At 35.3% G+C, this 16,564-nt stretch overlaps 1 protein-coding gene and 1 long non-coding RNA gene across 2 annotated transcripts; one reads left to right on the forward strand and one right to left on the reverse strand.

Annotated features, from left to right (window-relative positions):
- Nucleotides 1-180: 180 nt before the first annotated feature.
- LOC127967889 (RING finger protein 207-like) lies at nucleotides 181-15,205 on the reverse strand. Its single transcript, XM_052568646.1, has 17 exons — nucleotides 15,000-15,205; nucleotides 12,653-12,779; nucleotides 12,410-12,554; nucleotides 11,611-11,692; nucleotides 11,443-11,518; nucleotides 10,884-11,009; nucleotides 10,608-10,654; nucleotides 10,091-10,163; nucleotides 9,916-9,984; nucleotides 8,963-9,031; nucleotides 8,787-8,893; nucleotides 2,771-2,933; nucleotides 2,081-2,266; nucleotides 1,946-1,997; nucleotides 1,718-1,835; nucleotides 1,336-1,416; nucleotides 181-1,248 (listed from the first exon to the last, which is right to left on the reverse strand). The coding sequence occupies exons 1-17, from the start codon at nucleotides 15,188-15,190 to the stop codon at nucleotides 1,077-1,079; spliced, it is 1,884 nt and encodes a 627-aa protein (XP_052424606.1). The 5' UTR covers nucleotides 15,191-15,205; the 3' UTR covers nucleotides 181-1,076.
- On the forward strand, nucleotides 10,493-16,506 carry LOC127967890 (uncharacterized). Its single transcript, XR_008155851.1, has 4 exons — nucleotides 10,493-10,550; nucleotides 10,827-11,025; nucleotides 15,006-15,087; nucleotides 16,292-16,506. It is a non-coding gene; the product is annotated as an uncharacterized LOC127967890 (long non-coding RNA).
- Nucleotides 16,507-16,564: the final 58 nt, after the last annotated feature.

Consider the following 16,564-nt stretch of genomic DNA (forward strand, 5'->3'; position numbering starts at 1 on the left):
AACACAATCAAAGCTTCAAAAAAACGCGTAAAACGGGACCTTTAAAAAGCTCTTGGATTTCATCAAAAATATTTACATTTGTGTTCCAAAGCTGAATGAAGGTCTTTTGAGTTTGGAACAACATGAGGGTGAGTAATTAATGACAGATTTACTTATTTTTTACGGGTGAACTAACCCTTTATTATTTTTTATTCAGCAAGTACATCTAAATTGATCAATAGTGACACTTTTACATTGGAAATTTACATTCATCAGAGAATCCTTAAAAAAAAGTAACACTGTTTACACAAAAATATTAAGCAGCACAACTGTTTTTAACAGTGTATGCTAATTCAAATGAGTGCCCTGTAGTTGCGTCACACATTTGACGTCGATTAGCCTACCGTTGGTTCTCATGTATCATTGACACTGATGTCAAACCTGGCTACTCATTTAGAATATTTCTTAAATATATGTCAAGATTTTTTTCATAAATCTCCACAAATGGTGCCACACTTGGCTAGCTGTTTATCCTTCAGTCTTTGTTAATGTATGTCTGTTTAAACAGTATTCTCTGGGGCATTGGTCTAAAGTACTGTAATCTGATTTTATGATATGGTATGTTAAGTTCTCTTTCCATTATTACACACAGGGAAGGTGATGACAGCCATGATCAGCAGACCCAACATTTCACAGAAACCTAATGGCTGTAGTGCTCTGGAAAGCCCTTCTAGCACTGGTATAGAAACGGTCTCCTGTGTTCCTCTAAACGTATGAATATATTTAATTGGACATCCAGCTGGTATGACGGATAAGCAAATCTTTGAACTTTTTTAAATAGATTATTTCTTATATTTTAGCAGCACACATAAAAACAACAACAAAATCACAATCCAACTGGTCATTGAAACATTCATGGACCATCCGTTCCAAACGGTTTATAGTTAAGGTCGAATTGATTTGAAACACTCAGGTTATCAATATTCCATTCATCTCCTTCTTATTTTTCAGGTACTGTAAAGCCCCATGTTCATGTGTTGACATCTAGCACATGCTTGAAAGCACATGCCACATCTGTGGTCAGTGTTCATGCAGCACTATAGTGGCAGCTCTTTGCCGCAAGAGGACTTTGAAATATTTATCTGCTTTCCTTGCCAGCACAAGTCATTGCTCTTTAGTAGCGTTTCACCAGGCGCCAGGATAAGAGAGTTGTCTGTGCCAGGGTCCCGATCGTATCCTGCTGAGCGACTCTTCTGTGACTCATTGCAGCTGGAGGAAGAAATGATGTGTCATTCTGTCTTATAATGTTTTAATATATGCACTTTGAGCTGTGTTATAGTAACAGCAAATGCAAACCGGTTTTGTTCTGCAGTCATTGCGCTGTCCTCACATATTTTCACTAGAGTGTCCATGCAGTCATTCTCAGGCTTATTAAACCTGTGAATATATCAATAATATACAATTTACTGACTAAAATATTCAACTAACCAAATTGACAGTTCATTCAAAAATGAAATTGTATTAAAAATGTAGGTGAGCTAGTGTTGTAATGGTAAATTACTCCAAATCTGTTCTGATGAAGCAACAAACTCATCTACACCTTGGACAGCCGGAAGGTGAGTACATTTCCAACAAATTTGAATTTTTGGGTGAACTATTCCTTTAAGAAAATAGAATGCTGACGTAAAATATTCAAATATAATATATTAATATTAAAATTATAAAATAGAAAAACAACCTGGGTTCCAGACGCTCTTTTACTTTTGCTATGGATAAGATGTAGGGTCCAATTTGTCTTGTAATGGTTGTCAAGTAGGAATTTTCTTGCTTCAGCTGCAGAAGGTCATGGAGCTGTGCTGTAATTAGCAAATTTGAATTAGTTGACTAATCAGTGGAAAGAAACACCTTAACATGCATGGTAAAATGAACCCTGAGGCAGCTCAGACAACTTCTTGTTTTTCCTCACCTTCGTAGATCTCTTGCTCTTTGGTTACTCTTTGAAAGGTCACATCCCATATCTAGAAACACATGCAGAATATGCTAAGCTGCTGCTGTGTTTTGAAAGAATAATGGTTTTGCAGGAATACAATTTTAGCCTCACCTCCTCAAATATGGCCCTTTGGGTCTGCACTGCAGAGTATTGAGACGCGATCTGTTCATCAATTAGTACAGACCTTTCCAGGATCTCATCCATAGTGTCCGTGTTGATGAGAGAGTGATGCTTTGTTAGGTCTCTGTGCATCTCCTGAACCTCGTCCTTCAGTCTCTGGACTTCTGTTTGAAGAACCTGGCACATAAAAAAAAATACATGGAATAAATAAAATATTAATACACATATACAACCCCAAAAGACAAACAAACATTGTTTATAGCATACATGTATGGAAGTAAAACAATACATGTTATTTTCTTGGTTGCAAATAAATGAAATGTAGCAGAATTCAAAAATTGTGAAATAATACAGTTAATGTGGTATAAGAGACATTAAAGAAACAGTTAATAGAGTGTAAAAGAGTGCAATGAGATCAAGTTTGTAGAAGGCATGACAGAATCATTAAACTCATTATGAATAAAAATATATATATATATATATTTTGAGGCTAACATATTAAAAAGTTGACACCTTTTTTTTAAAGATATATAAAGAAATTGTATAACCTTGTCAATGTTTAGGACCGCACTTACTTACCTGTGTCCTTACACACACACACAGACACACACACACATAGCCATAAAACATTATAAAAGACTGTATGGCTGCAGTAATGACTGAATGAGGATTAATTCTGACCCTGTAGCTCTTCTCAAAGTTGCGGCAGTGCTCAGTGAAGGGTGACTCTGTGCCCTCAGCAAGAAGCAACTTGGTGCAAATGTTTCGGTGAAAGGTGGGCCGGCGGCCAAAAGGCATTTCACCGAAAAAAGGGGACAGGCACGACATAGAGAGAGGGGACAGCCTATAGGATGAGATAGAGACAACACTTTATTCAAAATAATTACCCAAATAAAGCCAAAATTATTTTACTTATCCTGTTAACATTCTTATTGCTCTCATGAAGATTCTGACTTGGGACGGATGTTAGCTTGAAGGGAAAACGAGTACAAATGTGCAAATCCACAAATATGCTAATACCAATAAACAACAGTACATTAAACAACACTAAATTAGTAACAATATTGATAAACAGTTAATAAACAATTAAAAAGCACATAGAACAAAACGAAACCTATTTGTTATCGTCATTATTCTTCAAAACAAAACGACATTTTACAAGATCAATAAAGATGTTATATTTATAATAAATAAACATCTCAGGCAGTGTTCTAATATTACAATATAAAATATATTACACATTGCAAAATGAATATATTAAATATTATAAATATATTTAGTATTAATATTCTATTATTTATTCATATTTAGCATTTGGTTTTTATTTGAATTGTATATTACATTCAGTCATGTTAATTTTATTATTTCTTTAAAAAAAAATTCTTCTTAGCTTTCATTTTTATTTACATTATCAAATAATTTTTAATAACACTCCCTACATTTAACAGTGCACAGAAATGCAACATTCCCACCTCTGCATTCACAAACCACAAATCACCAATTCACAAAAAGTTGGAAATTCCTGAGGTTTGGGAACAGGAGTTAAAAGCTTAAGAATGAAAAACTTATTGAAAGCTGATAATGAAGCGAACATCAAGAAAAAAAAGTTACCTTAGTTTCAAGCTTGTTTAATCTCTGTTTCCTAGTTCCACGTACTGTGTTGGTACAAGTGCCACGAGTGAGTCTGGACACTGTATGTTCTCTGAGCCTAAGTGACAAGTGTCCCACCCCGAACTTTTACCAATTTAAGATGCTGGCACAGGCGTGACATCAGCAGTAAAGGAACAAAGTGCTCCCATGGCCTAACGCCTTTGTGTGAGCTCTGTGCTACGAGCAGAATCCGAGACACTTCTCTGAAATTCTGTTAAAAATAGTGAGAGAAGCCTGACCTCCGTACTATCCTGTCTGATGGCACAGGGACAGATGGGGGAGGACGTTTGTTTGGTGGAGGGCTTCACAAACCTGAGAATGGTACGGATGATTGATGTGGAAAGTTGTCACAGGGACTTGCGTCACTGGGCTCTCTATGGAGAGATGGAGGCTGCTGTGGCGGAATGGCTGTATTCATTCTGATCTCTTATCACCTTGGGTATTCCATGTAGATGCACCGAGGCTGTAATGCTGAATTGTTTGTGTAAACGTGTGGCAACAGCAGATGGTGTGACATGCAATGAAAAATTCAATATGGAAACTTTTAATCATGACAGTGGACAAAGAGGATTAGGACTGATATTTTGCAGCGTCTCCAACAAATATTTGGAAGCTTAGACCAGACCTAAAAATGAATGACATAGCATGACTTAACAAAATATCAAACGGATGCATGAAATTTTTTTTCTTTTGGTTTGTTTAATTAATTAAAAATATTTCACGTAATTAACACAGCCTGGCATTTTTACCTGGCATCCTTTGGCTAGCGCTACAGTAAACAGTACAGTACAGACTATATGACCCTGCTGTCAAGCACTATAAGACACAAAAGAGAACTTAAAGCAATAGTTCACTCAAAAATGAAAATTCCGTAATTACTCACTCTCATGTTGTTTCAAACCCGTAAAACCTTTGTTCATTTTCAGAACACAAATTAAGTTCTTTTTGATGAAATCCGAGAGCTTTCTGACCCTGCACAGACAGCAGTGCAACTGACACGTTCAAGGCCCAGAAAGGTAGTAAAGACATTGTTAAAATAGTCCATCTGACAACAGTGGTTCAACCTTAAAGGGTTACTTCACCACAACATATTTTGTCATTAACCACTACCCCCATGTCGTTCCAAACCTGTAAAAGCTCCGCTCATCTTTGGAACACAAATTAAGATGCACTTCTGTGTCCTCCGTGCCACAAGGATGCACTGTTTTATTTAAAATCAAAGCTAAATACACATAGAAACAGTGCATCCTTGTGGCACGGCTGACACAGAAGAGCATACGCTGCACGGTGATATGGAGTGACACAGAGGAGAGCGTTGACAAAGGAAATATTGAATGAAGTCGTTATTTTTGTTTTCTTTGCTTACAAAAAAGTGTTCCTGTCACTTCATATAACCAAAATTGCATGTCTGATGGCAGATAGCGTATTCTGACGATGATTTTTCATACCTTTACTTGGCAGTCTATGGGACAGTCTCAAGCCTCCAAACTCGCTTTTACGGGTTTGGAACGACATGAGGGTAAGTGATTAATGACAATATTTTCATTTTGGGCTGGAGTAACCCTTTAAGGTTGAACCACTGATGTCAGATGGACTATTTTTACTATGTTCTTACTACCTTTCTGGGCCTTGAGTTGCGTTGCTGTCTGTGCAGGGTCAGAAAGCTCTCTGATTTCAACAAAAATAACTTAATTTGTGTTCTGAAGATGAACGAACAGAAATGATATCCCTTTAATTCAGTATTTGCGTGCTGTCTATAAAGCAGCTCTCTGAAAAGTATGAAAAAGTATGAAAAGTATGAAAGACATCATTCAGAATAGTCCATCTGCCATCAGTGGTTTAACCGTAACGTTATGAAGTGACGAGAACACTTTTTGTACACAAAGAAAACAAAAATAACGACTTTATTCAACAATTCCTCTCCTCTGTCTTTCCCCACATCTCTAGCGTCAATTTGGAGAATATGAGCTGGATGCAGGAAGTGTATATTCTTCTGTGTCAGCCGCACCACAAGGATAGGTTTTCTGCATGCATTTATGATTCGGTTTGAAAGAAAACAGCTCATCACTGCAGCACGGCTGACACAGAATTGCGTACGCCGTAAAGAGTTGGGAGAAAACCTGCTGTAGTCTGTGTCATTGATGTAAATCACAGAACAACAGAATTCACTTCGTTGCTCTTCAATGACCCTTTTCAAAAGCTAGAACTGCACAGCTAACATTCATCAGCCCTGAAAATAGCTTCTACACTATGCAGATAGACAGGAATCAGTGCAGACATTAAACAGATATCCCTCTCCTCAGGTTTCTTGGAAAAGTGCTTTGTAAAAACTCCATATAGTTCACTCCATGGCAACAGGAGTTTGACACAACCCAGAATTCAATGAAATCTGAGGTGGATTCAGAGAATAGGAATTTAGGATCACATCCTTTTCTTTTTGTAAGCTCTGTTACTATAGATTTGCATTGATACCAGCACGTGTTCGCTTCTGCAGCACTAATCTTTCTCACTGCAAGTTGATCTAGAAACAGTACTCATATGCAGCTATATTATGAATATGGCTCTGAAGTGCTCCAGTCAGTGGAATAACTCTCTGAGCCCTTCTCCAGGAATGAGAGCTTTCCAGGAAGTCTGGCTCCTGTGTCCCTGTGTCTCATGTTATCACTTCACAGACACAGAACTAACTCTGGCTATTACAGGACAGTTGCCACCTGGTGCTTGTCAGGGAAAGTTACATAAATGTTTCTCGGTTTAGGAGCTTACGAACCGGCTGAGGAAGCTCCAGAGTAATGCAGTGTCTCCTTTCTGTTGTGTGTTTCTGTCAGCTCTGAGTCATTAGTGAGAATTCAGTAACTTAGTATCTGAGCTAACGAAATGGGTGTCTTTTGCATCCCTAAGAAGGTATTTAAACATAGAATTCTTAAAACAACAAATGCATTTGCGATTTAAAAATATTACAATATTATGTATTCTTTCATCAATGTTACATCCAATATAAAAATAAATGATGTAAAAAGCATTGATGCTCATTAGGGTAAGGTTTTTGGTCTGTCCAAAAACCCTTGAAAAACAATGTACATTTAATTGACATCACTTCTAGGAGGTTACAATACAGAATGAACTACCTTTAATTTAAAGTCAGACTTTAGCTTAATTTGATTAGAATTTTATTTTATTTTGGACAAAGCCCTTTTTAAAAAAAAAAAATAAATCTCTCTCTTGTTCTAAGTTGACATGCGGTCACCCTCCAAAATAAGGATGTTCCTGGTCATCTGAATGACAAATATAAAAATAATTAAAAAAAATCCAAAAACTGAAACAAAACTGAAAAGAGGGACTAAAATGAAACTATAACATAGTTCTAATTAAACTATAGTAATAACGCTTGCGTTTGTAACAGGGTTGACAGAAATATCAAAACATGAGGTAGAAAAAATAGACATAAAATAATAAATTACATATTCTTGTATATAAATTCCATTTCAATAATATAATTTCTTGTAATTTTAAACTGTCATCATTTCATGAATACATATAAAAAAACTAAAATGTTGATTAAACTTATCTTATATAAAAAAATTCCAAATAGAAAAGACACCGATTTCATGGAATGACCCATCAATGATTTATAAAAATTATAATTTATAAAAATTATAAACTGCACTGAACAGTGCAGTTCGCCAAACTCGTTATGCATTTGTACCATGATTAATCTCTGTTTAACTATGGCTGGGTGTCATGAACAAAAAAAAAACTATCGTGATTTCTTTGATCAATTTTGTGATTTCCATTTTAATCACGGTTTTACAGTCATAAAAGCATTCAGTGTGAATTTGAAAGATCACTGTGTTGCTCACACTACAACAAGATTTCTTCTTGTCAAAGCTGTGCGCATAGTATACTACACAACACAATGCTAACAAGGAGCACACACTACAAAACATTCAGTGAAGAGGCGTTCCCGACCTGTTTCTTTGTTGTTTTATGAACAAATATTTTTAAAGGGGTCATGACATGAGAAATCAAATTTGCTTTGATCTTTTGGCATATAAGAGGTATTTGTACCATTAAAACATCCATCAAGTTTCATAGAAAAAAAATTCCTTCTCATTATAAGCAAAGTGTTTATTTAATCAAGCTCCAAAAATGCTCAATTTAATCAAGCTATTATTATCAATGTCCAAAACAGTTTATATTTTTTGTAGAAACCCTGATAGATTTTTCTTTTCAGGTTTCTTTGATGAAAGTTCTAAAGAACACAGTGTATTTTAAACAGAAATATTTTGTAACATAGAAATGTCTTTACTTAAAAAACAACAACATTTGAATCAATCCAGGTCTGTAAGGTATTATATATTTACAGTATTATACTAAAATAGACTCAACCCACCCTCACCCTGTTCCTTCCAGATGTGGATTATGGATATGATCTCTGTCATACAGATGGAAAGACTTGGACTTTTGAGGACTGAATCTATTGAAAAGTATTCTGCTGTTTGGGGTTCATTTCTCGGGTATATGGACAAGTTACCAGCTCAGTCGGCCCCCAAAGGCTTCTCTAAGAACTAGGCTGCATATCCCTTCTGGGCACCTAGTCTGTTGTGCAGCATTCTACTAATGTACTTTTACAAAAGGGATTTATTTTTTAAATGTGTGTGTGTAAGTAATCCAAACCAGTGTTGTTTGTTCTGTGTTTTTAATTGAAAATTCCTTTAGAATAAAGTATGAAAATAGTAATAATAATAACAATAGACTCAACCTACCAGCAAAAAAAAAAAAATTATAAAAACAATTTGTTGATAGTTAGCCAAATTATAATTTATTAATTTGCAAGAATGTTGTGAAGTTTAAGATTTTTACTTTACAATTCTTCTAGTTATAAATATCACCAAATTTGAAGTGAGACTACCTTCATACATTAATGTATTTTTCGAAAGCATTTTAGCAAAGTAAGCAACACAGTCAGTACAAGGCCAAACAAACATAGGTAGAATAACAGCGCTGCCTATAACATTTCTTGCATAACACTATCAGATAAACTGCTCACCTGTTACTCAGGGTAATTCCTGCAGTTACAGAGCCAGGCCTCCGCTGGCCCAACAACAGAAGAGGCTCCAGACAGCGGGCAAACTCAGCATGGTAGTCTGTGTTTATCTGTAGGTTCGATGCATCTTTAGTGTCAGAGATCTGCACAATGGTCCGTACGTTTGGTTGTGAACTCACCTTACTTCTCTGGACAGGACGAAGCCTGTGAGGAAGCTTTACAATGCCACACAGTCTGTCCATCAACTGCTGTTAAGAGTCATAGAGCTTGAATTAAAATCAGTTTATTTTGTCCTTGAGACACTGCATTATCTGAGATAACTATAACTAAGATTTTTTAATGCTTATGAAAGATGTTTCTTATTCACACCAAAGCTGCATTTATTTAAACAATTTAAACAACAGGGCTGCAAAATGATTAATCGCGATTAATCCCTATCAAAATAAAAATTTATTAATACAAAGTTGCATACTATGTGTGTGTACTGTGCATATTTATTATATATAAATAAATACACACATACATGAATACATTAAGGAAAAATATGATTTATATATATATATATAAAATATTTATATCATATAAATTATATACACGTATAAATACATACAAATATTTGTTTAAATATATGCATACACGTGTGTATTTATATATACATAATCAATACATAGGACACACACATATATTATGTAAACAAACTTTTATTCTGAATGGGAATAATCGCGATCAATGATTTTGCAGAACTATTAAAAAATAAAGAAATGTTTCTTGAGCACTAAATCAGCCTTTTAAAATTATTTCTGAAGAATCATGTGGCAATAAAGACTGGAGTAATGGCTTCTGAAAAATCAGCTTGGCCATCACGGGAATACATTTTAAAATATATTAAAGTACAAAATAATTATTTTGAATTGTAATAATATTTCATAGTATTACAGTTCTTACTAAATCAAATAAATGCAGCTTTTTTGAGCCTAAGAGACTTCTTTCAAAAGCATTAAAAGCTACTTTTTTATTAATTATTTATCATAATTTTAATTCGAATTTTGACTGGTATAGGGTATTTAAAAAAAAAACAATGAAAGTATAAATACATCTATTTACATATCCCTATGTAGATGGATCTACTTACATATCCCATATCTAAGAACTCATATTTATTGGCTGAGCTGAGAAAAGCAGAGCAGTTGACCAGGTGCACCTGAAAACAAAGATAAGATATAACGTCAAATGGTTTGGGAAGGACATTAAGGTGAGTAAATGATGACAGAATTTATATTTTTGGATGAACCATCTCTTTAAAGTACCTGAAGGGTGGGCAAGAGGGTGGCCAAGTGAGAAAGCTGTTCCTTTAGTTCCTTCTCCTTCTCTTCATGTTGACTGTTGGAAATTTTATAAACGAAGAATAAAAACATATTAGTTCCCTCCTGGCCAATGTATACACAACACATAAACTTTTCCACACAAAAAAACACTGCATATCTCCCAAAATCATTCTTATTTTAGCATTTTGTCCTTTGTTTGCTCTTGCATGACCCTGATATAAACACACACACATACATATGTACACGCTGAGTCCTAGATTGCAGCCTGACAGAAATAGCTTAATTCCTGGAAGACATCAAGCCAGCTTCCAGGCAATGATGGGAAGGGAACGGGGAAAAAAAATCTCAACAAATAACTGGACTCATGAAACGCAACCCAAGCAACTGCTGTTCCAACACAGACCATCACACCACAACTCTGTGCTCTGCCAAAACCACCAGGGTAAACTGTCACTGATAGACGATTTACACTTACTGGATTTGTTTGGACAATATTTACCTTTCAGTTGCGTTTAACATGGCCTTTTTCCTCTCTGTGAGTTTTTCCTTGGAAGAAAAGAATGGATTTTACTTTTGGACTATTTTTATCCTCAACATGCAATTTTCAGAGATGATTTATGCACATATTTAGCCTGTTTCAAGCAAACTGCATTATCCTTAAAATATATAGTTGGTTTGGACATTTGATTTATGTCAAAGAATTCTTCATGTCTCACAGCTGCACATCATTCTGGACTGTGGTGTCAGTGTGCCCCCTCCTGGAGTGTTGCCTCACCTGCATACTGTTGAACAGAGTACAGATAGCACTTTCCTCCTCCTCAGCGTTTGTCCGCACTTCACCGACCATGGCCTTCAGCAATACGATGGCCTCTCGCGCTGACGTCTGCAGCTCCTTCACTGCCTACAGGGCAAATGAGGTTAGTATTGTCAGCCCTCCACAGTGGGGATGTACTCTTTAACCCAGATGTTAGTCCAGCAGCTTCTAGAACTTTTTTAGTTCACCTTAAGAGTTTCAGCTGTGTTTAAAAAATGGCATGCATTATAATCTTCAATATACACAATGGTAAAAATATTCATGTTTCTGACAAAAGTTTCTTATATACAAGATTACATGTATTTGTAATATATATATATATATATATATATATATATATATATATATATATATATATATATATATATATATATATATATACAAAATGGAGTATAAATTCTGTAATGTAAGGAGTATATGATTATATGACATACAGTATACACATTTGAGTTGATTTAAAGTTTCTAAGATGATTTAGCAGTTTCTGGAAATATCCATACTTACTATTTTACATACTTACCAGAACAGCTTGATCCAGTATTTCACATCCCTGCCCGTATGCAGTCTCAATGTCAATGCAATGGGTGCGATTCTCACTACAGTATATCATGAAGTTAAATATTCATGATAATCACACTCATTTCACTTATATTTTGTTATTGTTCTAATTCAAATGCAAAAGTCTTACATTTGCATGTCTCTGAAACACTTGATGCACAGCATGGACTTCTTCTCTGTCGAAAACATGATGTACAACTCTTCATGGAGGGCTGATGTAAAAATGCAAAACATCAGAGGAGGCATTTATTTTGTCTTTACACACATAAATCAATGATATTATGCATTATTTAATGCATTCCTTTGGGGATTGAGGGTAATTTGGGGAAAGAAATTATACTGATAACTCAACCGTTATTTTCTGGTTAACTGCCGATAACAAATAAATGATAAATATATCAATATATTACAAATCCATACCATTTTGTCTATGCAAATTAACTAAAATTTATAATTTTAAACATCAAAAGTAAATTAAGCCATCATAGCATTATAATGAACAGTATGAGACATTTATATTCAGTTTGAGATCTGTTAAATACTACACAAAGTTACAGTATTTCACTAAACAAAATGTAAATTTTCTGAAAATTTTCTTTAGGTGTAGATGAGTATTTTAGCTTGTATTTTAGCACTAATTGGTTTATTACAAACATACCGCTTTTTGCTTTACGAGACATTGATGGACTGAAATCTTTTGGATTACTTGTGGATTATTGTGATGTTTAGACACTCATTCTGACGGTACCCATTCACTATAATTTCCCAAATCTGTTCCAGTGGAAAAACAAACTGATCTACATTTTAGATTGCATGAGGGTGTGAAAAATGTTAAGCACATTCCATTTTTGGGTGAACTATTCTTTTAAAGATTACCTTTATATGAGAGTTAGATATGTATTAGAGGAAGGATGATGGAATAAACTCACAGCACTTGCGGTGGCCCTCTTTGGTGCGTTTGGTCAGGGACACAATATCGTGCCGGGAAAACATCCTAGCTTTGTGTGTAAGCTCTCTGCACTGTCCACACAGTGGCTGGCTGCAGGTGTTACAGTAATACATGGCCCCAGCTTCCTGTGCACATATGTACATGCTCATACAGTCAAAAAGATGTGCCGTGACTATTACTGCTGATGCTCACAAAAAATGAAGTGCATGTATTGTTCAGGCACCTGTGCTTTCCACTCCACATCACAGTTAGCACATTGTACTACACTGTCTGTCGAATTATCCACCAGGAACTTGAGCAAACGGTCCTCTGGGGGAAGTGCATTTGTCCCCATTACGACTGAGGGGCATCTGCAAAGAAACATTTTTTGTCTACAAATTTGTCTACTTATTTGAATATCAAATAGTCATATATTATACATTTTTTGCATCTCTCTCTCTCTCTCTCTCTCTCTCTCTCTATCTATCTCTATCTCTCTCTGGTGGGGGGGGGGGGGTATAATGTCATGGGTGACCTAGAAATAGTCCAGAATATTTTGTTATTTAATAACCTTTCTTTGTAATACATTTTCAAAATTATAAAACTTTTAGTGTAAAAGGAATGAAATGTGTTCAGCAAGTTCTCAGACTTTTGGACTCCACTTTACGACACACTGACACAAAGATGTACATCCTGCCTCTCCATAAATCTACTCATTTATCTTGTTTTCATTATAATCATCTTTTCTGTGCCAGTAACAGCATCAAAGTGCTGAATTCCTAGATTACACTGCATGAGGAAGTGTGTGGTGCAGCAGAGTACAACAGCTTCATTATCTGCAAAGCAAGATCCCACACTCACACTAAACTGAGAAAGATTACACGGCCACACTCGCATACAAACAAACAGTCTATAATATAATAGAATCAAAACAATAAAAAAGTTCCTCATTTTGGAAAAGCACACTGCAGCATTTCTATTGTGTTAGGATGTGGTACCATTACACTGGTCCTGTAAAGCCAGGCTACTCAGATGACACAAATGCAAGTGGAACAGTGGATAAATATAGCAGGGAGAAGTTAGAGCTAGAGTTACAACAAGCTACACAACATATTGTTGTTTTGTACACTGGTTGGATCGACAGACGTTAATGATACCTGTATAGTGCGAAACCATCCAGACTTACTTAGTTGTCAACAAATATATATTTCTTAGCTGACATGGAAGAACAGAATGCCAGATATACTATCGTTAAAAAAGTTTAGAATCAGTAATATTTAACAAAATAATATCGGTATTCAAAAAGGACAATATTAAGCAATAATATAAAAAAATAAAATAACAACAACAAAAAATTACAGATACCTAACTCCTAAACTTGATAACATAATAAAAAACAAGGTTTTTTAGTTTTGATATTTGATAAAATAAATGTAGCTTTGTTGAGCATAACAGACTTTTTTTTTTTTTCAAAAACATTAGTCTTTATGTATGTATGTTTATGTAAAATGTTTTATGTAATAGCAATTTTTTTTTTATAAATCCTCATTTTACACAATATTTACTCAAGGTTCAACTGATCTAACCAACTGCTGATTTTTGGAAATGAGTCTGCTTATTATCCAAAAATGATTTTCTTTGTAAATTGTAACGAAGCACATAAAAATAGCAGATCTCTGAGTCACTTCTAAACAAGATGAAATAGGTCAGCACCAGATTGTGTGTAATTGTTATAAGTTGTGGGATCAATGCACCGTGCACCTTTGCCAAGATGCTTGTTTTCATCAAATGACAATGCTGTGATGTGATTGGAGAGCCCACCATTTTATGGGGCTAAAATCATAACACTGTGGATGTTCTGCAGCTGTCCTAAAGCCAACTCTCCTGTGCTGCTCTTAACAGGATAGCTGCTTTTTGCATGTTGCATGAATTTGTTCTTTAATTTAATTCAACACTCCTTATTTGCATTGATCATAGAACATATATTGCACATAAAGGTCTTGGGGGAAAAGTTCCAAGAACTGTTAACAGGATTTTTCTTTGGGATACCCAAAATGCAGCTTCTATTGCATCACTTCAAATCCCCCTTCTGGAACCTTTAGTTGTAAAAGTGAACACAAGAAACAAATCAAACCATCGGACGAACATATGTTTGTCATCAAATCTTGGACAAATCTTCAGAACAGAAGACTTGACAGTTATGTATACAAAACTATAATGGGTGGGTTGTACAAAAAAAGATTATTGGAGTTCAGGTTTGGCATTAGATACATTTTGGAATTAACCCAACATCCAGCTTGAAGAAAACTAGAACAAGCGGAGCCCCAAATGTAACCATTATAGAGGAACTTGGCTTCAGTCTGCTGTGGCTGGTTCTGATTGAATGCTTTTGTCACAATTTCCATTTCCTCACCCCCAAAATCCTTGAGGTAAAGGATCCTGTTATGTACTAAGATCTCAACAAAGCAATTTGGAGTTCATTTATTTAACTTTTGGTTTAATAAAAAAAAAAAAATTATTTCACATGGAGCAAAAATGATGCTTTAAATGGCCAATGTGTTACACTTTTCCTATTTGATTTTTGGTCTTACCCACAGAGGGGGCAATAGAGGCGATTTTCACTGGCCCTGCCATGCAGACAACTGGCACAGAAGATGTGGTAGCAGTCCAGAAGACATGGTTGGTGGTATTGCTCATGACACAGGTGACAGACGAGGGGATGGAGGCTGGCATAGTCTGGATCAAACAGCTCATCATAAGAGAAAATGATTCCTCCTGCCATCTGGAAAAAAAATATTTGAATTATTGAATTATATGATAAGTATGTGTGCATTTAGGTTTGGAAACGTTATTTCTGAATTTTCTTGGGATGTTTAAAATGTCTAGGTTTTAAAATGTTTAAAAACATTTATTTATTTATTTTTGTTAGGGTTAGGTCAATTTTATCATTTTGCAAACATTATGGAAACAAATGCTACTTTTGAACAGTCTCTGTATGTCTTGAATGTTCAGAAAAAAAGTTACAAGAATGATATATAAATGTTGTTCTAACATTTTTAGTGTTATTATAGACCTGAACCCTATGAATAACCATTGTATTGTTTGTTCTGAGACAATTTCCTGTTAGCAGGGATATTATAGGCTAATTTATAAAGTTATTGTGGTATTACATGTGATTTCTGGGAACAAAAAAAAACCATTGGTAATAATGGTAGGTACAGTATTAGCTATTATAACACTAGCATTTAGCACTTATTTTCCTGGCAAGTTTTTCAGAATGGATAAGAGGCAAATAATCACAAATAAAGCATGATTAAACAGCTTGCATGATATATAACACGAAACTAAAAGAGTGCTCATTCTAAAAGACAGCTCATTCTGACCAGAAATAGATCTCTGGACATCACCTTATGATCTTAAATTTCATATAGTGCTCTGACGTAGTAAACTGTGTGCTATATTGATAAATAAATAGTACTTATGAAATTTTCCATGCAAATCTGTCTTTCACATCATTTTACATGAACATTTGGCTTTTATAGAGACAAAACAATTCAGTAACACTATGCAATTTCCCAAAAAAGCTCCTTACCTTATTCCAAAAAATTGGTGCTATCCGATATTATTTTGCATATACATTATTCCAAACATACTGCAGTGTTATTAGTGGTGAAGGGGACTCCTTATGGCCAGCAAGACTCTGTACTATGTCTCCCTGAGTGGCTTAAGTGAATGTGAAGACAGTTCTCACTTCCTCTCTACAAGCAAAGCACAGTAGTTGATGCAGTAAATTTGGCTTGTGTCAGGAGGGGCCACTGGGTTAACACTAGTCTTGACCACTATCTACAGCTGGAATGACAGTAATGCTGGGACTCTTCAACAGGACCCTGATGCCAAGCAGCTGACTGTGGTGAAGGGGAGGGGAACTGGATACAAAGGGAGACTGAGGGGGTTGCCAAAGGTAAAACTGAAGAAACCAGATCCTGTGCACCCTGGCAGGAGGACAGCAAAAATAATTCTACTCTTTGTGCAATGGAATATCAATGGTCTCTTCAGTTACTGTTATTGTTAAAGAGGTTAATATGTTAATATTTTCAAGAAGTTTCAGATTGTCTGCATAATTCGTGTTCTGTACTACTACTTTTACAGTACAGTA

This window comes from Carassius gibelio, chromosome B11 (genome assembly GCF_023724105.1).
Source record: "Carassius gibelio isolate Cgi1373 ecotype wild population from Czech Republic chromosome B11, carGib1.2-hapl.c, whole genome shotgun sequence".
Lineage (NCBI taxonomy): Eukaryota > Metazoa > Chordata > Actinopteri > Cypriniformes > Cyprinidae > Carassius > Carassius gibelio.